General features: G+C 46.2%; 1 protein-coding gene across 2 annotated transcripts; it reads right to left on the bottom strand.

The window, feature by feature from the left end:
* Positions 1-2,989: 2,989 nt before the first annotated feature.
* Positions 2,990-21,617, bottom strand: DHRS7C (dehydrogenase/reductase 7C). Of its 2 annotated transcripts, none has more exons than XM_053570504.1 (7): positions 21,486-21,617; positions 21,127-21,286; positions 11,702-11,814; positions 9,579-9,789; positions 7,559-7,651; positions 4,475-4,630; positions 2,990-3,247 (listed from the first exon to the last, which is right to left on the bottom strand). In XM_053570504.1, the coding sequence occupies exons 2-7, from the start codon at positions 21,278-21,280 to the stop codon at positions 3,039-3,041; spliced, it is 936 nt and encodes a 311-aa protein (XP_053426479.1). In that variant the 5' UTR covers positions 21,281-21,286; positions 21,486-21,617; the 3' UTR covers positions 2,990-3,038. The 2 variants fall into 2 exon arrangements, with proteins under 2 accessions (XP_053426479.1, XP_053426478.1); XM_053570503.1 differs by having other exon boundaries at positions 7,559-7,742; positions 9,667-9,789.
* Positions 21,618-25,712: the final 4,095 nt, after the last annotated feature.

The following is a 25,712-nucleotide window of genomic DNA, read 5'->3' as shown; positions in this document are numbered from 1 at the left end:
AGTTCTCCGCACTCCTGCTCAAGCTCTCCCCAAGGCAGTTCAACTGAGTGCCGAGTCCAGAAACACCAAAACAGTTCACAGGTAAGGCCTTTCCGGTTTGCAGTCTCAGTGCTGCTTGTACTTATGGTTGCCGGCATGATTAGGTTGATGGAACACATGCAACCACTTGCCAGTTTCCCACTGTTTTTGTCCTCCTCTTGGGGTCCAGAAGTATCCTTGGTGACTCCCTGTATCCTCAAAGGGATGATTATAGGCAGATCTCACCAGCCAGAGATGTCTGCAGTCTTATCTCCCCATGCTTAGTTCTCTTGATGACTTACATAGTCAGTCATTTCTCTGGGTTCAGTAAGTTTCCCAGAAGGACACTTGTGTCTCCGCGAAGGACTGGCTCATTTCCTCTGATTGTTGAATTTCCCCAAGGGAGTCTCATATATTTCTTCTTTGTGTTAGCTGTGTCAGTCAAGGTCCAGGCTGGAAACAGATGGGGTGTATTCATTTTCCAGGCTTCTGTAACAAATTACCACAAAGTGATGGCTTGAAACAACAGAAATTTATTGTTGTCACTTGTCCCCCATGGCTGAGCCCAGTCACAGGCGCCTCCACAGCGTCAGCCCCTTGGGGTCCTGGGACCCTGGGATGGAGCAGACTGGGTACCCCCAGAAGTGTGTCTTTATTTGTGCAGCCTTCTTGGCTCCAAGCAATGTGCTATTTGTAAAGGGCCCAGATGTTAGCAGTGGTTGTCAGGGTATGTGACTGTTTTTTCTCTCTACTTCTTTATGCTTTCTGACTCTTTCCAATTTATAAAATTTTGTAGATAATGGGGATGGGGAACAGTGGCGAGGAAGAAAAACAACTTTGTCTCTCCCACCTTGGAGTGTGTGGGCTGCTTCAAGCGCTGCAGTGTCTTGGAGGAGCCGCTCTGTGATCTGGGACTGTCACTGGCACCTGGACTCCAGCCTTTCTGCCTCCCAGCGGGTAATCACCCTCTCCTGCCTACCTCTCCTGCTTACCAAGGGACCTTATTTCATAGGGCATGATCACCCTCAGCTTTCTCATCTGAAAAATGGATTTGTCAGTCCTGCCAGTGAATTCAGGTTGATATGAAGACACATAGAATCGTGGAAGGGGTTGTTCACTGGAGACTGTGAGCATGGTTATGGGGGTTCTCACTGCTGTGATCCACAGGGCTTATTGTAGGGTTGGCCAGGAAACAGGCTTGGGCCACAGTGCCACGTGGTGGACATTTCTCGTATTGCATGACATGTTTTTAGCCCCCTTTAAGTTGTAATATCAGGGCTCCTGGTTTCCATTCACAAGGCAGGTGAAATACCCTATCCCAAGAGAGTGGCGGGCCTGAGAGGACACAGGGACATATGAATGCAATAGGGAGCATTCAGTCAGACAGAGACCAAAATCCATAGACAGGAGACTTACTGAGAGGGCGTGGGACGCCTGCTGGTTAAACTTGCTAGGTCACCTGCAAGTCCCCGACCTCCCTCTGCTCTGGGATGCCCCTGAGCAGACCAGCTGGTAGGGGAGAGCCCTTCGTCCTGCTCTGTTGCTTCATGTCGTTCTAGCCCCTCACGTCCCAGAGCTGCCGTCCCTTCTCTCTGGTCCCCAATCAGGTCACAGCCACTTTCTTGCCGCTATCTTGGCCCTGAAGCCCCCCACCCCCACCCTCTGTGGGCTCTGGCCTGAGCACCCCTATGGCACTCCACCCCTCAGCTACAATAAAACCTCTCAAAAGAGAGTTCCCTTGCTGAACTGGGGCCTGCTCTACCTTCTGCCTAGCTGACCCTCCTAAACCCTCCCTGCTGCAGGTGCAGACCCTCAGCTTGTCCTGGGGTAGGCTGGGCCCCCGGGCGATCACGTGATCCTGGGCATTTTGCTTTTTTTTTTTTGCAACAGAGTCTCTTTGTTGCCCTCCATAGAGTGCTGTGGCATCTTAGCTCACAACAACCTCAAACTCTGGGGTTCAAGCGATCCTCTTACCTCAGCCTCCCAGGTAGCTGGGACCACAGGCACCCACCACAACGCCCGGCTATTTTGTTGTTGTTGTTGTAGTTGTCATTGTTGTTGTTTAGCAGGCCCTGGCTGGGTTTGAACCCACCAGCTCAGTGAATGTGGCGGGCACCCTAACCAGTGAGCTACAGGCGCCGAGCCGGCATTTTGCTTTTTATGTGAAGATTTTTGTGTGTGCATATGTGTTCCTTATACATGTTAATTTTATAAAGTGATGTAGGTTTAGGGAAGAAATGTTTGCCCTCATTTGGTTCGTCCATAAATATTAGAAAAGTTTGAGTCAACAGTGACAATAGTAGTGCAAGAAAGGAACCTTACACTTGGCAAAGGCCCCAAACTCATTTACTGCTTTGTATAAGAAAAAGGAAAGCAAAGAACCCACCTGGAATGAGGATGGCGGTTTCAAATGTGTTTTGTTCTGAGAACGAAAAAAAAGGCTGGAACATAAGAAAACCCCTGGGTCAGGTCATCTTTGTTAATATCAACTAAAAATCTGAAAACCAGTTCATCTGTGCCTGGACCCCCTCTCAGTCCAACGAACTCAGGCTGTGGGAGGGACCAACTCCGGAGGTGCTAGCCACAGGTGGCTATTTAAGTTTAAATTAATTATAATAAAATAAAATATTCTATTTACCAGACACAGAGGGCCACATAAGGGCTCAGTATCCACCCATGGCTAGTGGCTGCCATGCTGGACAATGGAGATTACAGGATACTTTCATCCCTGCAGAAAGTTCAGCTGGGCAGTACTGTCCTGGGTTATTGGAGGGTGTCCTGGGGAGGTCACGGGTCACGTTGTATCACTGCGGGTGGTGTTCTGAGTGAGTTCTGAGCTGGCCAGTGGCCACAGTGTGTGTATGTGGGAGTTAGATGCTTCCGGCTCCAGGCCATCCTCACTGCCACAGTGAACGTCTCCCAAAAAGGGGGGCTTTCCTGGGCCCCCCGGGGCTAAGGACAGGACAGGAGAGCCAGGAAAACCTTTATTCTCCCGGGGCGGCCCACTTGGCCCCCTGCGTTTAACCCTCCACTGGCACGTTCAGCTTCTCTTTCACGCCACAGGCCACCACGGCGAAAAAGAGCTCCGGGAAGAAGGTGCGGACGAACACAGCAGCCTTGGGGACGGCGTGGGCCATGAGCACCTCTTGCTTCTTCCGCCTCACTGTGCGCATCACCTCCTCTGCCACCTCCCCGGGGTGCGCGCCGTAGGTCAGTTTCCTGAAAAAGACTGAAAGGCCGGGGAGTGGGTGGGGGGAGGCGGGGGCTGTGGCCCCTGCAGGGCCGAACCCCGTGTGCGCCCAAGGACAGGAGTCAGGGGTCCCAGGGACGGCCACAACACCCTGGAGGAGAAACTTCCCCACTGCGGGCATCCACTTCTCCACCTGTGCAGTGGGCCTAGTTTCCTGCCCTGATAACCTTGCAGGGAGGTTCTGAGCGGTGGAAGGGGTGTGAAAAAGCTTAGGAAATAGGAAGGTGTTGATGGATTAAGGGGGTGTTGTTTATAATGGTTGTGAAGCTGTGCCTGTCAGGAGCCTCCTGGGACTCTGGGCCTGTCCCCCATCCTGGTTCCTCAAGGTTGATCTAGAGCCTTGGGCAAGATGGGTCATCTCTACATTTAGGGCAGTGTTTTTCAACCTTTAAAAAAAATCTCACATCACACTTGAACCTATAGTTAAACTTCTGCAGCACACTTCAATGATGTTGATCAAAAAACAAAGAGTAAAAAAAGAATATATTTACTGTGCTTTGAACTTCTTTGGAAAACAATTTAATGAAGAATCTGTAAAAATTTTCTCTGCACACCTAAGATCCTCTCATGGCACACCAGTGTGTTGCGGCACAGTGGTTGAAAATCACTGGTTGAGAGTGTCCTCGGATACTGGTACTACAGAGGTGCATCTATCTAGCGCTAACGATGGTCTGGTCGCTATTCCAAACCCTTTAGGAGGCAGACCCTTCAGTCCTCCCAACAACTGTATGAGGTAGGGAGGTATTGCTATTATTCCTCCTTTTCTATAGGGGAAACCGAGGCACAGGGTGACCAAGGCGCCTGCCCATGTTGAGCATCAGACACGTGGAGAGGTAGGCTCCTAGTGCAGGTGGTCTGGGCTTTGGACCCTCTGCCTCCCTGGAGAAAGGGGAGCAGGAAGGTTCTTCATACCAAATCCTGCTATCACACAGGGAGCGGGTTCAGAGAGTGCTGGGCCAGGTTGCAGAGCAGCCAGCGTGCCCGAGCTGAGCCAGAGCGGGGTCTCTTGCCCGCAGGTGAGGACTTTCTCTACTTGGTGCCTTAGGCCTGAAGGTTTGGAGGCCCCCACCCTGCTGTGAGCCTGTCACTGAGGGTCCCCTACCCCCAAACTCATACCTCAGGACCTGCCCCCGCTACCCTGGCCCCAAGAAAACCAGACTCTTCCAGAGTCCCTGGAGAGCTTGCAGCTTCCCTCTGAAATCTCACATTTCCAAATGGAGGCTTCCCAGTTTCCTTGCTCTGGATAAACATGGTATGACCGGATGAAAGTTGGCATCACAGTGCTGACAACAACATCATATTCTTCCACTTCGGCTCGGAGGCAGTCGAAGAAGCCCAGGGCAGCATGCTTGGAGGCGGCATCTGGAAGAGAAACCAGCTGGCTGGGTGTGGGAGGACTGGTACACACCTTCCTACCAGCTCAGAGCTGGAAGGGCCTCAGAAGTCCTTGCCTTATAGGTGATGACTCAAGTGGCAGAAAGAGGCAGAGCTGGGATCGAATCCAGTGTAGCCACTTGCCTGCTGTGTAACCGTGGGCAAATCACTTTACCTCTTTGAGGCTCAGCTTTCTTAACTTAAAAATGGGGATCATATATCTCCCTTGCCAACTTAGTGTGAAGATGCAATGGGAAAACATACAAAATGCCCAGCACAAGCTCGAGCTTTGGTCCTCTCCCAGGATTACTAAGGGGCTTGTCCAAAGTTTGGGGCTGCTGGTGGCTGCGATGAGCCTGGAGCACAGGTATCATCATTTCCTGCTTCCTGAGCCTTGTTTCCTTGGAGACCACATCCACATAATATACTTACTAAATTCTGTTCAAATCGCGGTGGCCTTGGGTTGGGTAAACAAGAATCATTCAGAATCCCAAAAAGAGTGAAGTGGACATTCTTTAAAGCTTTGGGAAGTTAGAGCCACCTGGGATGTGGCAAACCCCCAACTTAACATTTTGGGGGGGGGACAGTTGGAGGCAGAGGGAGGCAGTAGGTGGTCCTCATGCCCAGGCACCTGCAAGCACACCCCTTTCTGATTCTCCCAGCCTAAAGAGCTGCTGTTCCCTTCCCTTCCCTCTAGATGGCCCTTTGAAAGACATCACCCCCTCTCAAGCCTTCACTGTGCAGGGTTCAAATGCTGGTGCTTCAGTCATGGGCTCCTCACTGGTCAAAGAGGCCCAAGAAATGAGCTGTGTCAATTTCATCTCACAACCAGGAAAACCTTTGATACTTTGAAAAGTGCTCGGTATTTTCAGGATCACTCTGGTTTTCACTGGCATCCCAAAGTAAAAACATCAGCAGACCTCTGGGTACTCCCATGCCAGCTCCCCATCTCCTTCCAAAGCCAGACTTGGAAGAAGAAAGAATGTGAGGTTGGTTCAGGCTTCTCTTCATTCAGACATTTGCATGGGAAATTCTATATCCCTTCATTCCTCAGCTTCAGAGAAGCCAGATTATGGCTGGGGGAAGTGGAGCCAGCCTTATAAGAATTCTTACTGTGCTGTGTTTTGGGATGCTCTAAGGAAACCAGTGCATTGGTCCTATACGGATTGGCCCCTTGCAACGGCCATACCTCATCATTGATCATGTTACCTCTCCATGTCCAACACCTGGCTGTAGGCATGCAAATGCTGTTTGTTGAATGAATGAAGGCATGGGGGTAAGATTAGTGAAAATTCATCCAGCTCCCCAAAATAATGTGTATGCAAAGTTTAAAACTACAACGAAACATGTGAAATTCCTAAGTGGGCTGGAGACGAGAGGAAAATGAGGATGTGGCAAAACTGGCCTGTGTAGACCAAGCTCCATTCTTCCTCACTTCCCAGGCCCCCAGGTGGACTGCACTCCCCAGCACCCCTTGCGGTGAGGTATGACGGAGTTCTGCCATAGCTTGGGGGCAGAAGTGGTGTGGGGTGCCTCCCAGCCTGGGCTTTAGGTGTTGGGCACGCCTCCTTCAAACTCTCTCCTCTTCTGGCCAGCCAGAATCCAAAAGTGGGGCACCCAGTAGCAACCACATGGAAGACGGTGTCAGTGCAATGACTTGGCAAAACCCTGGATCCCTTGATGACCCTAAGGCACAGCTCTGCCTGCTGATGGCCATTTCCAGTGAGACTGCCACATGAACAAGAAATAAATGTGATTCTTAAGTCACAGTCCCATAGCACTGTAGGCTTAACCTACCTAATGCAAATAGAAAAGTGAAGGTAAAATACTTCCAGGGGATCCTAGGGGCTGAATTGTGTCTACCCTCCTGAAATTCATATACCGAAATCCTAACTTCCAATACCTCAGAATGGGACTGCATTTAGAGACAGAGTCTTGAAAGAAGTGATTAATTTAAAATGAGGCCACCACTCCAATCTGACTGGTGTCCAATTATGAAAAGGAAATTTGGACACATAGACGTCAAACGTGCGTGTTCAGAGGAAGGGCAGTGTGAAGGGGCCATCTGTAAGCCAAGGAGAGAGGCCTCAAGAGAAATCAACCCCTCCAAAATCTTGATCTTGGATTTCCAGCCTCCAGAACTGTGAGAAAAATTAATTTCTGTTGCATAAGCCCCCCAGCCTGTGCTATTTTGTGGAATGCTGAGCAAACTCATACAGGAACTTATCCATTCCCTGTCCCCCCTTCACCGTACTGCCCACCACACATTTTCTGAGCTCCTATTCTGCACATGGAACTGGGGGCCATGGAGAAATGTAGACGATCTGCTTCCCACCCTCCCAGAACCTACCTCACAGGAGGTGGGAACTCTTCCAGAAGTTTCCCACTAGGTCCCATGAACATATACCTAGAAGTTCTTCTCGTCCTTGAAGGTTTTAAAGGACTCACCTTTGGAGCTGCTCCTCCTCTGAAATCCTGCCCCTTTTCTCCTCCTCTCTTCCTCGGAACATCTCTGTCCCTCTCGCATTTTGTGACCTCACCCATCCTTCTCTTTCCCAGTTGCAATCTTCCCTGCCCTTCAAGGGCAGCTTTATGGGGGAAGGGGCATTTGAGCTGGGGCTGTCAGGAGTGTGACCTTCCTCTTGGGTGGTCAAGTTCTGCCAGCACACGTCCAGCCCACCTGTGAGACTGTGACCCTTGCAGGGAGACAAACCTCATCTTTTATGTCTCAGCAGTGACCTGCATTTCACAGGTGCTTGTGAAAACAGGAACTGCAGAGACAAAATCCAGCAGATGGTCTCATCCCTGTCACTTCCCTTGTGTAACCACACATGCGCCTAATCTTAGACACAACAGCTCCTGCCTTAACATAAGACGTACGACAGAAGACAAAACATTTTTGTCTTAGCGACTTACACGCCGTATGGAACGGGATTCCAAACTTCCCTTGGATGTTGTTCACCAGCACGATCTGGCCTGTTCTCCGGGAGACCATGTTGGGAAGCAGGGCTGGAAGACACGGGATGACAGATCGCAGTTCCAGATCTGAGCCCGAGTAGTTAGACGCTCCCCACACCCCCTCATCACACATGGTTGTTACCTGCATGGCAGGGTGGAGATGGAATGGGCCCCTGCTGTCACTTATCCAATGTACCCAAAGAATGGGCTGGTGAATTGTGGGGTGATTTTAAATACTCTCCCACCCCCAACGTGCATTAAGTGACATGGATTCAATGGTAAGACAGGGAATTCCTTTTCCAGTTCTAGTGCCTCCAGAAGGAAGTCTCCTGTTGGTTCTTACGTCTTTAACACCTCTCTCGTGCACCCCAACCTTTCAACAAAGAGGGAGAAGCCTTTGTGGTTCACGGGCCATCTTGGAAGAACTTCTTTTATTTAGTTTTCAGGCTGCCTTCCATTTATTGAAAGTGAAAGGAGTTTTAAACTTGTAAAGACTTCTGCTAAAGTAAATTTAATTTTAAAACCCAGCAAATTTAGAGAGAGATTAGAAGCAAGTAATAGTACAGAGGGCGTGGGGCTGGTACTCAAGGACTCAACTTTGAGAATGGTGGGTTAAGCCCAGCCCCTCTGTGTTAGAGATGGGCCGCCCGAGGCCCAGAGCTCCTGACTAGACTCAGGGCCCTCAGCAAGTTAGAGGTGCAGGCAGAAGGGAAACCAGTTCTGGCCCTTTCCCCTCCACTTCATCCCTTCCTCACTTTATGGCAGTGAATAGTCCTTGCCAAACCTTTCTGAGATGACACAACTTTGCTGTCCTGGATGGTGTGTCCAGAGGGACTGACTGGACTGGAAAAAACTGCTGTTTCTGGGCCACCAGTCTAGACACTCTGGGAAGGCTTCTTCTGCCCCTAAATGCTTCTTCCCGTCATCGTAGTCCTTAGAATCCCACCCTAGAGGCTCCTGGTGGCTCTAGAGCACCCTTGCCTTCAGGGCTCCCCACTCCCTAAATGGAGGGGTTCTCTATGCTGATATTCTCCCTTTATGCTTTGATAAACTTTTGGGTTTTTTTTGAAGGCGAGGAGCTGCCACTTTGGTTCTACTCCTTGGGCGTCTCTCACCCCAACCTCCCTGGCTTCAGACCTACATTTCAACCTGGTGGTGAGAACTCCCCACCTGGTGTCCCTTAGGCTCCTCAGACAGGTCCACATAGGAACCACCATTTGGCATTTTAAAGGGAGACATCCTTCTGCCTTCCCTGTTTCTGTGAAGGGTTGAAAGAATACTGGGTCTTGGCTGGGTATAGTGGTTCCCACCTGTAATCCTAGCACTCTGGGAGGCCGAGGCGGGTGGATTGCTTGAGCTCAGGAGTTTGAGGCCCTGTCTCTACTAAAAATAGAAAAACTGAAGCAAGAGGATCACTTGAGCCCAAGAGTTAGAGGTTCCTGTGAGCTATGATACCACAGCACTCTACCCAGGGTGACAGCTTGAGACTCTGTCTCAAAAAAAAAAAAGAAGAAGAAGAAAAGAATATTGGGTCTCTTGTAGTTTGAGGGTAACCCCTTTTTCTTCATTTCTGAGGACAGGATCTCTTTTGACTGACTATCATGGTTAGCAACAGATCAACTACAAGGTTGATAGAGCAAAATGTATGCACAGGATGAAGACAATGACCCAGAGAGGTCGAACTGGATGGAAACACTGGAGATGAATAATAAGAGAGTGGTAAGGGCAGGCTTGGGTGGGAAGAGGGGGTTTCACTGAGAGGGAAGTTGAACTATACCAGTAAGATACTTCCTAAATACCTTTTCTTTCATCACCATGTAGAGTTAGAATGCTAAAACCTCTCACCGAATAAGCAGGGGTTTTAATGAGGGACTTAGGGGATTCTATCCAGAATAGGATAACTCTCCAAGCTACATAACAGAGCCCTCCCTGGCACGGGGTGGCCCAGATACCCATGGGAAAGTCAAACTCACTAGACCTTTGGTCAGTGTGATGGGCCCAAAGTAATTGGTGTCCATGATCTTTTTGTCCAGCTCCAGAGAAATCTTAGGGGCAGGTCCCTTCACCTTCATGCTGGCATTGTTGATGAGGATGTCCACACAGCCGTAGCAATCCAGGACTTCTTTTGCCACATCCGGGACACAGCTGATGTCTGAGAAGTCCAACAGGACCAGCTTTGGGGTGAACGTCTGTTGGACCAATGAGACAGTCAGGGCATGTGTGGGATTTCCTCCCTCTTGCAAACCTTGGGGAGCCTCCAATCTAAGAGCCAGCCCTTTTGAAATTCAAAGCTCAGGGCATGACGGCAAAACAAAACAAACAAACAAAAAAATGTAGAGGAAGAAGCAGAAATGGGATGAAGATTGATGGAGAATACATTCTTGAGGACCAGGGCAACAATACAACAAATCCAGACATAAAATGCAATAATAAAGTCTACACTTTTTGCCAAGATTCCAGAACTGATAAATCCAAATGTGCCTCCGCTTTGGAGGCTGTGCACGGATTCCAGTGGTGACATCATCACTTTTAACATTTCTGAGCTCCTTTTTGGAAATTGCTTTCCAAACTGGCGGATAAGCTGCAAGAAAATCCGTCACAGCAGTTTGGAGCAAAAATGTAGTACATTTTCTTTCTTTTTTTTTTTTTTTGTAGATACAGAGTCTCACTTTACTGCCCTCGGTAGAGTGCCATGATGTCACACGGCTCACAGCATCCTCCAACTCCTGGGCTTAAGTGATTCTCTTGCCTCAGCCTCCCGAGCAGCTGGGACTACAGGCACCTCCCACAACGCCTGGCTATACATTTTCTTTTTGACCAAAACCGTACAGTCAGCATGATATTTTTGGAACACCTTCTCTGTCCCAGACACCGTATTCAGCCCTCAGTACCTGCTGTTATCAAGAATCTGTTGGTTCGGAAGTCGGGATGGGGTAGGAAGTTGATGATACCGTGAGATAAATGCAATCCCAGTGTTTGGCAAATACTAGCCCTGAGATGTGCCTTTGAAGAAAGGGTTCCCTGGTCAGATTTGTTTGGGAAACACAGACTAGTCTCCAAGTTCTTTTTGGAGGTACACAGGTACATTAGCCTATAAAAGGCTCCAAAAAGTCCTGCCATAAAGAAATCAAACAAGCTTGGATTAACACAATTGACTGCAAAACTTCATTTTTACCCAACACCGAATAATGTCCCAAGAAACCCATTTTGGAGAAATTGGTGTTGTGCTCTTGCGTATTAGATCCTCAAACACTATATTTAGCTCTGAATTACTTTTGGCTGTTTCCAAACCCAGCCTCAAAGGTAAAGATTAAAAAAAAGAAAATCTTGGAAAGAGCTGTGAAGGCAATTCCTTGAAACAATGCTCCAGAAATGGTTGAAAACTGCAGCCTCGTTGAAATAAGTGTTCACTTCCTAGGAGACTTCTTGGGAAGGGATTTCATTTCACTGTTTGATGTGAAGGAGGTAACACTTGAAGATTTAAAAAAAAATTTTTTTTTAATAATCAACTGTGTTTATAATCACAAACCACACCTGTGACATTCCCTGTCTTCTGTAGCTTTTTGAGACTGACTTATATAGAATCAGAGCAAGGGTCACCAGCTAGAGAACAAATTTTGTCATGTAAGTAGTCAAAACAACTCAACTCTTATGTCTACAGACATACAGACATGACTATGTCAAGTTCAGAGGGCTCACTGCTTCAGATTCCCCAAAGCAATCACCACATTTCATCCATGTGGCCCAAGAGCCAGTCTTTTTTTTTAAACTGAGAGTCTCACTTTGTCACCCTCTGTAGAGTGCTGTAGTGTCATAACTCACAGCAACCTCAAACTCTTGGGCTCAAGCAATTCTCTTGTCCCAGCCTCCCAAGTAGCTGGGACTACAGGCACCCACCACAGTACCAGCTCTTTTTAGAGACAGGGTCTCACTCTTGCTCAGGCTGGTCTCTAACCTATGAGCTCAGGCAATTCACCCACCTCGGCCTCCCAGAGTGCTAGGATTACAGGCGTGAGCCACAGTGCCTGGTCCCAAGAGCCAGTATTGAAGCAACAGTAGAGGCTAATGGAGTTACCCAATCCAATTGGTATAAGGCCTTACCTTGCTGGGGTCAGCCACGCTGATCAAGCCATCATATAGGACCTCTAGCCTCTCCCAGTTCTTTCCACACAGCACCAGCCTTGCCCCGCCAGTGTGGAAAACCCGAGCACACTCTGTGGGAAGAAGGAAGCAAGGCAGGGCACGCTGTGTGGGTGGAGCCACTGACAGTGAGCCTCCCTCTCTTAGGAACTCAAGAACTCAAAGAATTAGAAAGTCTTAGCAAAGCAAGGTCCTTTAGAAGTTTTATTCAGCCACCTCCCTGTGCAGAAAGTTTTTATCATTTCCAGCCTCAGCTTGGTTACTTCCTGTGAAGGGCAGCTCACAGTGGGGTGAAACAGAACTTCCTTTGTTTGAAAGTTCTGATTATTGGAAATTCTTCCTTATACTGAACAGAAAGATGACCCTGTCCACTTAGCCCCTCAGGACAACAGCCTTAAAGATATTTCAATCTAAAGTCATTGGAAACAGCCACCATGTTTTCAGACTGCATGTCACCGATTTTCTTCACATTTTCTCCAGGGATAGATAGCCCAGCTGGAGTTCTTTTAAATATATATATATATCTCTCTACACACACAAACACACATATATAGATACACACATGTATATATAATACACACATACATGACATACGTATATATACACATGTATATAAAAATATATTAGTATATACTTATATATGCTTTATAAACACACCATATGTGTTCTAATTTATATATATGCACACACACATACTTCATATTAAATTAATTTTACTTGATATCCTTGGTTAAGTATATTCCTAGGCATTTTTTTTGCAGCTATTATAAATGGCATTGAATTCTTGACTTGATTCTTAACATTTATAGTATATAGAAATGCTACTGATCTGTGTCATTGATGACACAAACAAATGGAGAAACATCTCATGCTCACGGATTGGAAAAATCAATATTGTTAAAATGTCTATACTGCCCGAAGTGGTTTACAGATTCAGTACAATTCCTGTGAAAAGACCAATATTATCTTTTCACAGAACTCAAAAAAAAAAAAAATCCTGGCACTAATAGAAAAGTAGACACTTAGATCAATGGAACAGAATAATAAAACCAGAAATAAAAATGATATACCTACAACCAACTAATCTTTGACAAAGAAGACAAAAACATACACTGGGAAAAAGATTCCTTATTCAATAAAATGGTGCTGGGAATTGGAGAGCCCCATGCAGGGGAATGAAACTCAATCCTTACTTCTCACCATACACAAAAAATAAGTCAAGAAGGAGCAAAGACTCAAATGTAAAACCCGATACCATAAAAATTCTAGAGGAAACTTAGGAAAAATTCTGTTGGGTATTGGCCTAGGAAAAGAATTTATGACTAAGACCCCAAAAGCAAATGCGAGAAAAAATAAACAGGACTCGATTAATGAAAAAGCTTCTGGACAGCAAAAAATAAAATAAAATAAAATAAAAATAAAAATAATTTTTTTGCGTAAACAGAAAACATACAGGATGGGAGAAAATATTTGCAAATTGTACATCTAACAAAAGGACTACTATCCAGAATCTACAGGAAACTCAAGCAAATCAGCAAGGAAAAAAAAAAGCCCATTAAAAAGTGGGCAAGTCATGAACAGATACCTTTCAAAAGAAGATACACATATGGCTAACAAATATGTGGGAAAATGCTCAACATCACTAATCATCAGGGAAATGCAAGTTAAAACCATAAGAAGGGCACCACCTTGCCCCTGTGTGGATACAGTGAAAAGGGCAAGTGTATGCACTGTTGATGGGAAGGTAAATTAGTACCACCTCTATGGAAAACAGCATGAAGATTCCTCAAGGAACCTAAAGTAGATCTACCATTCAATCTCGCAATCCCACTGCTGGATCTACCCAAAGGGAGAGAAGTCTTCATATCAAAAAGACACTTGCACTTGTGTGTTTACTGTAGCGCAGTTCACAATTGTGAAGAATTGGAATCAATCTAAGTGCAATCAATCATTAGATCTCAATCTAATGAACAGACAAATAAAACGTTATATATGAGACATAAAAAAGAATAAAATCAAGTCTTTCACAGCAACGTGGATGGAACTGGAAGCCATACTCCTAAAGTGAAATATCTCAAGAATAGAAAAGCAAATGTGAGCTAAGTGGTGGGTATACATGGATATAGAGTGGGAGAATGGACTTCAGAGACTCAGAAGGGGGGAGGCTGGGAAGAGGTTGGAAAGAATCAAATATTACCTATTTGGCATAACGTACACTATTCAAGTGACAGGTACACTAAAAGCCCCAACTTTACCATTGTGCAATTCATCCATATAATAAAAAACCACTTGGTATTTTATTGAAATAAAAAAATTTACTCTGGGACTAATTCCTGAATCACTCAATATAGGACTTTGTCAACCAACCATTAGCTGATAGACACAATGTTTTTGTGTAGCAATAATACTGATACTTAAAAAGCAGTAAAAATTCACATGTTTTGAGAGTGTAATTGTTCCAGGAAGTGTTTAAAGAGACTCACATGTACTAGTTGGTCTAATTCTCACCATAGCCTTCTGAGGTAGTATCTTAGGTCGAGTTCCCAAGGACAGATGTGAGACAGGAATTCAGGTGGCCAGGACTTACTGAGGGGGTGTTCTTCAGAGAAAACCTATCAGGGAGTGAGTGCACGGAGTGAGTGCCAGGCAAGGATGTGATCTCAGGTAAAGCCTAACTCTGGCTTGATCGAAGGAAGACTCTGGAGTCTAATTCCCACTGCCAAGCTGTCCCACCTGGAGCCTTTGTACACCTGTGTAAATCAGTCACTGACTGTGGGCTGCCCGCTCTGGGGTGAGTGCATAGAGTGCATAACTCCAGCTGTCTGGGAAAGGGGCCATCTGTGAGCCAAGAGCAGCGCTTGGGGAATGGATGAACTGGTCCAGAGCAGGCATGTGGACGAGGGTACCAATAGCACCCATTCCAGGGTGGTACTTACTATTGCTCCATTTTACACCAAAAAGTGGTGGACCCATTCTGACTGGGGACATTGACCCTCTGGAGGCTGGATATCCTCAGTGCAGTGGCTCAAGGTGACCTTACGGTGATCTTCTCCTGCAGGTCTCAGCAGCCTGGTGCAGGTGGAGTGAAGGAGCCAGCTGGACAGAACAGTTGGCTGGGGTTTGATAAGTGGGCATCCTGGGTGGGGCAACTGTGGTGTTGGAGAGAGAGCAGTTCTGGTGCCGGCCCATGAAATCAGAGCCAGGTGGGAGTAGGGAGGAAGGCAAAAGTGTCCACAGAGAAGACAAGTAGAGGGCTCAAGGGATGATGGCTCAGTGAGGCTAAAAACAGGTGTAGCAGGCACCACGGAGAGCTTGGAGCAGGTGCGCTGTGGCCAGTCTGCTGACCGAGGGAAACCTGAACCCAGAAGTAACTGTGCGAACAATGTCACCTTGAATTGTCAGGATTGCGGAGAACAGAAGGTTTCTCTTAATGTATGTGTTTTCTTGAGAAGGGGGTTGCCTGTGATAATTCTGGATGCCAGAATTCAATAAAGATGGTAATTTGTTCACAAGTTAATATGATGCAGTAAATCATGATTCCAATAGGAAAATGACAGAAAGATTCTAAATTTTGTATGGCATATTTTACACACTTTGACTGGAATGATACATCTGAAGGAAAGCTAAGAACTTTTGGACAAAACAATTTAGTTATTAAAATATATTGTAAAGCTACAGAAATTAAGGCAGAGTGTTAGCAGTTCCAATCTGCGTAGAAATACTGATAAAAACAGAGCCAAAGATTGATGAGAATTTAGTATACTATAAAGTTAGCATGTTGAATTAGTAGGGAAAGAACACATTATTTAAAAAGTTGATTTTGGAACCTATTTAGGAAGGAAAAACTAGGCAAGTTATATAAAAAAATACCAAATATTTAAATGTAAAAACAGAACCATAAGGGAATTAGAAGAAAATAGAAATGGATATATACTTTTGCACTGGGGAAAGATTTTTGAGCACACATCAAAGGATGTAATCATAACAGAAAGGATTTATAAATTTTACCTTTAAAAGACCCTTTTTATAGGGGAAAAAAAAAACACTTATAATGTAAATGCCAGACAAGGGTTATTTTGATATACAAAGGACTCTTACAAATCCTTTGTAAGAAAAAAGGTAAAAATCCTAATAAAGAAATTGATTAAGGAGATGAGTAAGCAATTCACAAAAACCAAGAGCTTCTTATACGGAATATTCAGAAGATAGGAATTAATGCCTATGAGAAAGAAATGTAAATTGCACTAATTTTAATTGTCAGGTAATCAAAAACAATCTTGGAAAAGTATGAGAAAAAGGGCTATCAATTGCTATAATCTTTTGGAGGAAAAACTTGACTGTATCCTCACAAATCAGTGAATACTTAGACTCCATACTTTCATTTATGGGCATTGATTCTAAGGAAGTATTAATAATTAAGAATGTTGACATAGACATAGTTATGCTATTGTTTATCTCAGTACCATTTATAACAGTACAGAGCTGGAGATGATTGTAAATGTCCAATATAACAGAAGATTGGGTGAGTAAACCATAATATATCCATACATAGACTATTTTGAAGCCAGTAAATACTACATAGCCACTTGTAACAGGATGTTAAGTTGCAAGTTTCATTGAGACATTAAGATCAAATAGGTATAGAATTTCAAAGTTAGATGCCAGCCCAAGATGTAGATTTTCAAAGGAAATAACGAAATCGTGTCTTAAGAAGCTCAATTCCCTTTACTCACAAATAGGATACAAATGGATCAAGGAAGAGGAGAAAGAGAGGGGACTCTGAAGGAGGACTTCTCAGGACAGAGGGCCGGGTGGGGCTGTGCTTTCCCATTACCCCCATCCTAGCGGGAAGGGCAGGAGTGGGACCCCAGGGACAGCACACTTCCCCGAAGCTGGGCGTGGTGACTGAGGTCTGAGAAAATCTATGGGCAAGAGCCAGGGGCCAGCCAATGCCCTGAGGGCAGAGGAAAGGCCAGCTGGGCTGCTCTGTGGGGCCTGGCCGGCGGAGTTGGAGGTCGGCCATGAGTTGGTTGGGAGTTCTTTTGAGGTCTGCCCAAGAGGACCTCTTAGGAGGGCAGTCAGACCCCAAAAGAGAGGGTCTGTACGGGGCAGCCTGTCGGAAAAGCAGGGGCCGGGGGGTGGGCCGGGGACTGAGCAAGTGGAGAACAAAGCTTTGCTCCCCACTTCATGCCCCAAGAGCATGTGCGTATTCCCAGGAAGGGGCTATGGGAGGGACCCACGAGAGTGACCCCAGGGAAAGACTGGGACTCAGTTTTAAACATGTGCCAGGCCCACGGAGTTGAAGCCATCTTATAACACTGTCAGTTGGGTAAGGATTTTTCTTGTTGTCCTCTCTCCCTTCCTGTGGCCACTGAGTCCCCAGGTAGGGTCAGGAACAGCAACTCGCCCTAGCTGGGGGTGGGGGGAGCCCAGAGGGGGAAGAAAGCGCAGCTTCAATGTGGACATGCTCATTAGGTATTAAACGGTGTGTCCCAATTTCTGAATCAATGCTATGTCATGGGAGCCACCATGACCAAAAGATTTTTTCTCCTGTTGCGGAGGAAGGACTGTCCCCTGTAAATGTGAGATGACCGTCTAGGATGGCCTCAGTCCCTGCTTGTTCAGCACTGTTGACCCCCGTAAGCAGCATCTCTAAGATGCTGAAAGGAAATAAAATGACATGTGGTCACAGGACGTTCCTGAGTGGGTGGGGTTCTAGTGTGTTTTATGTTCTTTTTACTTAAAAATGTTATTTGTAATATATGTGGCTTTTAGAACCACAGAATTGAAACTTCCCCGAGAGGCAGATGCCTAACCTTCAGAGTGTGGGCTATAACCCTGAATGGCAGGAGCGGCCAACCCGGGTCTATTTGACAAATCAGGAAAATGAGGTTCAGTGAGTGGGTGTGAATTACCCAGAGTCACACAGCCGGTCAGTGGTGAAGCCAAGACAGGAGCCCAACGAGTGTGACATCCAGATCAGGAGGTGACATGTTCTTCGAACGGGGCTGCTCTTGGCCAACGCCCACTGCTGAGAGAGGAACAAGTTGGGATGTGCTGTTGTCCTTCACACTCTCCCTCCTTCTCTTGAGGATGGGCACTATTTGCAAGCTGGGCACTGGGGTCAGGGCCTGCAGCCAGGATCTAGACCACGCCTCTGCCCTTGACCTTGTAGAGACTCACCCAGATGTTTCTTTCCCTTTTCCATGTCCCCTCTTTTCCATGAACACCTTGCCTTTTCCAGGGGGATGGGGAGGCGGGAGCCCATGTTGTGTTCACTGCCTCGGCGCTCCAGCCCTCAGGCACTACTCCCAAATAAGTCATTTGTTCTGCAGCCAGGCCTCAGATACACTCGGGGGGTTCTTATTTCCATTCTTCATCAGCTCAGCTCAGCATTTTTCTGGTGTCAAGCGCTTTGGCACCAGGCTTTTGTTTTTTTTCACCCAATAAACATAAAAAGAGTACTACCTTCCATATTTCATCAAATCTCAGATGTCATCGACTGTAAGATGTTTACTCTTTGGGAGATAATAAATGACTTTTTAAAGAATGACCTGCAGAGATTGTAAGATGCTGTTGAGTGAAAGAAAAAACTCTGCCCTATTTCAGAAATGTTTAGAGGAGAGAAACTCTACCCTAGAAGTGAAAACACACTGGCGAGGGTGACCTCAGTGCGGCCCTCCTGGAAGCAGTGCAAGCACGGGGGTTGGGCATTTTGATTGTCACTCTTGTTGCAGACACAGTGGGTGCAAGGTGACACAGTTCCAGATGGCTGAATTATGGGGGCTTGGGGTGAGGGCTAGATGTCCTGACCTTTGATCCCCCAGTAAATAGCTTAGCTCCTGGCTCCTTGCTGGTACCAGCGGCACCCTGGGGCTCATGCGGGTTCCCTGGTGCCCGGCTGTGCGGTGGCTGTGTGCGGTGGTTGTGCATGGTCCACATCATGCGCTCAGTGGCCCTCCCTTTTTTCTTGCCTTGCACTTGAGAAATGAAGCAGGTGGCACCTGGAATCACTGTCATCAGCAGCATGCCGAGGCGAGGCATTTATTTGAGCTCACACATGCCCACTTTCTCAAGTTACTGCTAAATACTGAGTCTTTTTTTCTGCTTTGCATTTCTTTCCAGGGTGCGTCAGAAAGAGACAGTAAAAAGACCACACTGAGAGCAATCATGACAGACTAGGCCACAGTCCTCTGGAAATGCCATTTTGCTCCTCCTGGGCATTTGATTTGTACTATGACTTTATTGTACACATAATCCCATTTAGAAAAAAATGAGACATTAAAACACACACACATCTCTTCACAATGACTAGATCAGTTGTTCTGTCTCGTCAGACAGAAACTCAGTGAGCACAGGGAAGAACTGAACAACTTCTTCAACCAACAAGACCTGGTGGACATCTGCAGGACACTCCACTCAAGAACAGCAGGACGCACACTCTTTTCAAGTGTTCACGCAGCGTATACCATGATAGCCCACATTCCAGGCCATAAAACACATTGCAACAAATTTATGTTTTGTTTTGAGGCAGAGTTTCACTTGGTTGCTGTTGAAGTGCCATGGTGTTATAGCTCACAGCAACCTCAAACTATTGGGCTCAAGTGATCCTCTTGCCTCAGTCTCCTAAGTAGCTGGGACTACAGAATACCTGACTATATTTTTTCTATTTTCGGTAGAGACAGGGTCTCACTTTTGCTTAAGCTGGTCTTAAACTCCTGAGCTCAAGGGATCCACCCACTTTCGCATAAGCCACCGTGACTGGCACATCTCAACAAATCTAAAAGAATTGAAATGATACAGAATATATTCTCTGATCATACTGGAATCAAACCAGAAGTCAATAAAACAATTATGTAAGAACATACTTCTGTAAATGAGTGCCTTCCCTGATCACATGGTACCTTTAGAGTGTAGTCATTCAAAAAATATTTTTTTGGTATTTCCTATAAACTGAGCACTGAGCTACGTGCTGGGAATCCATGATGAATAAAACACAAGCCTCTCCCGTGGGAAGTGGACCACGTGTGAAGGACGCTGTTACAGTACTCATGGGTTGTGCATACACCAGAGGCCCCATGAGTTATGAGGCCAGTTCCCCAGGGACTTTTCAATAGGGAGGAGCAATTAAAGTGGCAGGAAGGCTCCAGGGTGGAGGGCATATCCCGGCTTGCAGGTTAGCAGCCTGGCCTGATGCTGGACAAAGACGGTTTATTTGGAGAGCAAGGTTTTCCTGAAGACTTTGATTCCGAGTGACGTTAGGGGCGAGCATCCTCCCTGTTGGCTTGTGGCTGGTCTGGCTAATGCACGTTTGAGTCTGTGTCCCCTTCCCTGCTTTTGAGGACCAATTCCAGTGCTACAGGATGTTGTCTCTGGGAATTGTTTCTTGAACTTGTTCAGGGGCCACACTGAGAGCCTTGTCTGTCTCCATTATCCTTTCCTTTTTTTATCTTACATGGTTGACCCAGTTGATGGCCCACTGAAACCTAACCCACCCTCAAGGCATGCAGATTTTTTCCCATCAGGATGCCCAGGACAGTGAGCAGCAGGCTGAGATTCTCAGAGAGGCTACTGATGTTCTCAGAACTGCAGCACTGGTGGTGTATGTGCCCAGCCCCCCAGAGGGGCTCCTAGCAAGGGTTGAAGCCCAGCCCATGCTAGCTCAAGGCCCAACAGACACTTGCTGTGTGACTAACGGATGTCTGGCTGTGTGGCTTCTACCAATAGCTTAGAATGATAGAGTTGAAATCTTGCAAACCTAACAATTACTACCTCTCAGGTCACAAATGCTACCAGGGAGGGGCCCTCTGAGACTGTCTAATTCAGGGGTTGCAAATGTCAATGCCCTCAAGGCCATTGGTTGAAAGAATCAGGCCATGTGTGATGTAACAGGGGCTGGTGGGGTGTGCAGCACACTGGAGAGCACCTGGTCTCCCTAAATGTGCTCCTTGTCATCCTGGCTCACCCCCGAGTTAGTAGAGACTGCTGGTATCCTTCCTTCCCTTGCAGATGAGAATCCCAGGCAGAGAAGAGAGGTGACCAGCAGGGAATTGAACCTGGTTCCTGAGTCTGAGTTCACAACCAGTACTCTGCCCCAGCTAAGGGATTGGTATTTTCAAAATTTCTGGAAACCCCATGAAGGCAAAACAAATCACATCTGCAGCCCAGTTCTGGCCCTTAGGCTGTCAGTTTGTAACCCTAGATATTCCAAGTCCTTTGCATCAGGCAAGGAAGCCTCAGAAGAGCAGGACCTCACTGGTTAATGAGAGATGCAGGAGGGAACACAGAGTGACCCCTCCCCACACAGCAGCTCTGCTCAAACGCCACCCAGCCACCGCCCGCCCTGCAGGGAAGAAATGGCACAGGCAGGAGCACAGGCAGCTTACCCTTGCCCAGTCCTGAGATGGCATCGGTGATCACCACCACTTTGTTCTGCACGGCTGACTTTGACCACAGCCGGGACACCTCTTGATAAATGAAGAGAAGGCCGCTGATTCCCAGGAGGAGCAGAGGCAGCATCAGCATAGCCATGATGCTCATCTTGCTCTGGGGGAAAGCAGGGGGTGAGAAAGGATGGTTTTTGCAAAGAGTTGCCCAGGGCAGGAGGAGGTCCGAGGCAGCAGGACGCATTCCCCTTCAGTCCGCAGCCCCCTCTCCAGGGAGTTCAGCTGTGTGCAAACTCCCAAGTTGAACATCCAGTGAGCCTGCTAATCCCCCAACATTTGAAGAATAGAAAATTACTCACGGTGTCTCTGAAAGCAAACCAAATCCAGGGGGCCTGCCCTCCCCAAAGGTTAATTACAGATTTAATTAAAATGGGTCTGCATTTTTGGAAGAAAATCCCTGTGTTAAGGCCACTTGCTTGGGCCCTAATGGTTATTTATAGCCTTCGGTTGTGCTGAAAGGCTTTCAGGGTAAATATAGTGTCTATTCTGATATCCAGAAACACATGCTGGCTGGGTCTGGTTTCAGAGCGCTTGCCAGGACTTTTAAAGCTCTCCTGGCTTGCCTGGCTATTAGAGGTTTCCTCTGCAGTTTGAGGCTGAGCATGAGGGATCAGGACCTGAGATACTGAGGACAAATGCTCTTGCCCTTGCTTAAACACTTATGATCAGGTCATAAGCATGTGGCAGCGAGGTGTCTGGCCCTCCCTTTCTAACTGGGGATGAAAAGCATAACATGCTTAAAAACTGTTAAACAGAATGCAGCCCTCTTGAGAGTGACCCCCCACCCCACCCCCACACAAAGTCCTCGTCAGGTTTAGTGACGTGGAGTCCTCGGCCATGTTGACAAGGGCCTGGATCCTGGATGTGAAGGTTGTCATGTGTTTTAGCTCTCCTCAGACTTACTGTCAGTGATTTTCTAATGAATTTTTTTTTTCTTGAGACAGAATCTCACTATGTTACCTTCATTAGAGTGCCATGGTATCACAGCTCACAGCTCACAGCAACCTTTCAAACTCTTGGGCTGAAGCGATTCTCTTGCCTCAGCCTTCCAAGTAGCTGGGACTACAGGCGCCTGCCACAATGCCTGGCTATTGTTTGTTGCAATTGTCATTGTTGTTTAGCAGGCTGAGGCTGGGTTTGAGCCCGCCAGCCTCAGTGTACGTGGCTGGCACTGTAACCACTGTGCTACGGGCATCTAATGAGCCAGTCCTGCAAGATGATTCCTGATCCACCCAAGACTCCCTTGATGTTGTGATTTGGAAGCACAGTCTTCTGTCTATCTTGATACTTGGACAAATGTCTCTACAAGGCCAAAAGATGCTTGGAGCCCCCAGCCTACAAATTCCTCCGAACTTGGTTGATAACACCAGGCAGCTTCGTACACAATAGCTCTGGTGATGAGGAAGAGTCAGGGCAGCACAGGGAGTTCTCTGGCATGAAATTATGCTTGGATTTGGACAAAGTTTCCAGGAAAGCTTTAGCTGCACCCCTGAAACCTCAGATCCACTAAGGGACATGAGGGCTTACTTGTCTTTCAGTTTAATTGCCATAAAGCAGACAAGGAATATTCCAACCAAAAGCATGCTCTTTAGTCTACAAAGCTCCAAATACCTGTCTGTTTTGGTATCCTACTTAGGAAGGAGTCCTGGAGTTTTGCCTTACTTTGAAATTGTGGTGTTTTCTAATCTGAGGATTGTGAATTAAGACTGCCCAGTACGAATCCATATATGGAGTTGCGGGCCGCCTGGGAAACATGTAGATCAGAACTGGTCCCAGCCCAGGAGCCTCTTGGAGGCTTTTCACTCTCCTCTGTCCAAAGCTGCAGGCCCGCCCAGCTTCAAAGTGCAGGCCATGATGCCTGAGCACTCACAGCCTATCTCTGAAACACAGAAAAGTGGTCCCTCAGAGGCTTCCTTCCAGCAGTTATAACCCTTTTACTTCTCCACATAACATGCCCAAAGTCCTGTCCTATAGCAGCCTCCCCTAGGAGGGGAGGGAGGAGGGGAGGGGAAGATTTGCCCCCCACTCTGTCCCCCAAGAAGGCAGCAGGATGGGTTTGGAGTCTGATCACCTGTGTCTGAATCTCAGTTCTGCTTCTGTCTTGCATGTGGCCTCAGGCATGCACTCATGCCTTCTGAACCTCACAGTCATCAAATGGAAGTGGGGATACCAATGCTATGACTTCCCTCATCGCATTCTTTTTGGCAATTTGTTTCCCAGTCTGTGTTGGTTCTCTGCACTGCCTTCCCTCAGTGCAAATCAGTGTTCCTGAGGACAATGGACAGGTTTGGGGGAAGAAATGGTTCATAGTTTTGGAGGATACTCTTATGGCATATAGAAAAATGACATCTCTATACCACCCCCTGCAGGTTCATAGGGGAAGGACTCAAGGGGAGAAGAAGTAATGTGTGTGCATATTATTTTATAGACGGTAAATGGTTGGGTCGATGTCATTCCTGTTCCCATTCTCTCCCGCATGTTCTCTAGGCTGAAATGCAGGTCCTGGGAGCTTGGTGTCTCTATCCCAGCCAGGACCAGCCCTTCTTTTGCTGCACTAAATGGCTTTGGCTCCTCATCTCTCTTTGGAAGGGTGGGAGCTCAGGGTGGCACTCATGCTTAGGAGGTGGGGGCTGCTGTAGAGGAGAAGTGAGGGTAGGATGGGATGGTGGGTTGTCGGACTAGCTGGACATCCAAAAAAAAATTGTCTGGAATATTATACAGCCTTGATAAAGAGGGAAATTCTGACACACGCTACAATGTGGATGAACCTTGAGGTCGATGTGCTGGGTGAAATAAGCCAGTTACATAAACACCAATGCTGTTTGTGTACCAGTTTCACTGGTACCATAGAAAGTAGAATCAGGGTTGCCAGGGGCTGGGGAGGGGGAGGAAGAGGAGTTTGTGTGAAATGGAAAGTTAGTACAGAGCTTAAGTTTATAAGATGAGAAGAGTTTTCTAGATGAATGGGGGTGACAGTTACATAATAATGTGAATGTTCTTAACACCACTGAACTGTACACTTTAACATGGTCCAGAAGGTCATGTTATGTTTGTGTTTACCACAATAAAAAGATTGGAAAAAATGGTGTGACTTCCTTGAAGCGATAATCCCAGTGTCAGATAGTGCCATTCACATGAAATTTTGAAATATACAAGATAACACCATGTGCAGTTAATGGGTACGTAGACGGCTACTATCTGTGTACAGCTTTGCATAAGAATGGCAACCACACACATCCCCAAGGATGGTTACTTCTTGGGAGAGAACACAGCGGGAGGAGTGAGGAAGGGACGTGAGGAGTTAGTTGTAGCTCTTATGCTTCCTTTCTTATTAGAAAGAGAGATGTGTGCCAACGGCAATAAAGTATTTACTTCTATCACAGCTACATTAGGTTTCATCATTTTATATATGTTAAAACTTTTCATAAATAAAAACAGAAAATAATTAAACAAAGATAGAAGCAGATGGATCTGTCTAACAGTCTTACTAATTTCTTTGGCCTCAGAATGCACCTCAATTTATAAGAGAAACTCTAACAGACACGAGCAACTTGATTTCCTCCAGTTCCATAGTAGTTGGAGATTTTAACACCCCTTTAGCAGTGCGGGATAGATCCTCCAAAAGAAGCTAAGTGAAGAAATTTTAGATTTAAATTTAACCATTCAACATCTGGACTTAAGAGACATCTACAGAACATTTAATCCCAACAAAACTGAATACACACTCTTCTCATCAGCCCACGGAACATACCCCAAAATCGACCACATCCTAGGACACAAATCTAACCTCAGAAAATTAAAAAAAAAAATAGAAATTATTCCTTGCATCTTCTCAGACCATCATGGAATAAAAGTTGAACTCAATAACAACAGAAATCTGCATATCCATACAAAAACATGGAAGCTAAATAACCTTATGCTGAAGGATAGATGGGTTATAGACGAGATTAAGAAGGAAATCAACAAATTTTTGGAACAAAACAACAATGAAGACACGAATTATCAGAACCTCTGGGATACTGCAAAGGCAGTCCTAAGAGGGAAATTTATAGCACTGCAAGCCTTCCTCAAGAAAATGGAAAAAGAGGAAGTTAATAACTTAATGGGACATCTCAAGCAACTGGAGAAGGAAGAACATTCCAACCACAAACCCAGCAGAAGAAAAGAAATAACCAAAATCAGAGCAGAATTAAATGAAATTCAAAATCAGAGCAGAATTAAATGAAATTGAAAACAAAAGAATTATACAACAGATCAATAAATCCAAAAGTTGGTTTTTTGAAAAGGTCAATAAAATAGATAAACCTTTGGCCAACCTAACCAGGAAAAAAAGAGTAAAATCTCTAATTTCATCAATCAGAAATGGTAAAGATGAAATAACAACAGACCCCTCAGAAATTCAAAAAATCCTTAACGAATATTACAAAAACCTTTACTCTCAGAAATATGAAAATCTGAAAGAAATTGACCAATACTTGGAAGTATGCCACCTACCAAGACTTAGCCAGAATGAAGTGGAAATGTTG

Source organism: Nycticebus coucang, chromosome 18 (genome assembly GCF_027406575.1).
Source record: "Nycticebus coucang isolate mNycCou1 chromosome 18, mNycCou1.pri, whole genome shotgun sequence".
In the NCBI taxonomy this organism is placed as follows: domain Eukaryota; kingdom Metazoa; phylum Chordata; class Mammalia; order Primates; family Lorisidae; genus Nycticebus; species Nycticebus coucang.
This window is presented reverse-complemented; position numbering and strand designations above follow the sequence as displayed.

Bases quoted from the DNA above. Each gene is read 5' to 3' on its own strand.
- DHRS7C (XM_053570503.1), bottom strand. From the start codon at position 21,280: ATGAGCATCATGGCTATGCTGATGCTGCCTCTGCTCCTCCTGGGAATC. The intron at 11,815-21,126 runs GTAAGCTGCCTG...TTCTTCCCACAG, and splicing joins CATCTCAGGACTGGGCAAGG to AGTGTGCTCGGGTTTTCCAC. The intron at 3,248-4,474 runs GTGAGATTTCAG...CCGGCCTTTCAG, and splicing joins GGAAGCCTCCATTTGGAAAT to TCTTTTTCAGGAAACTGACC.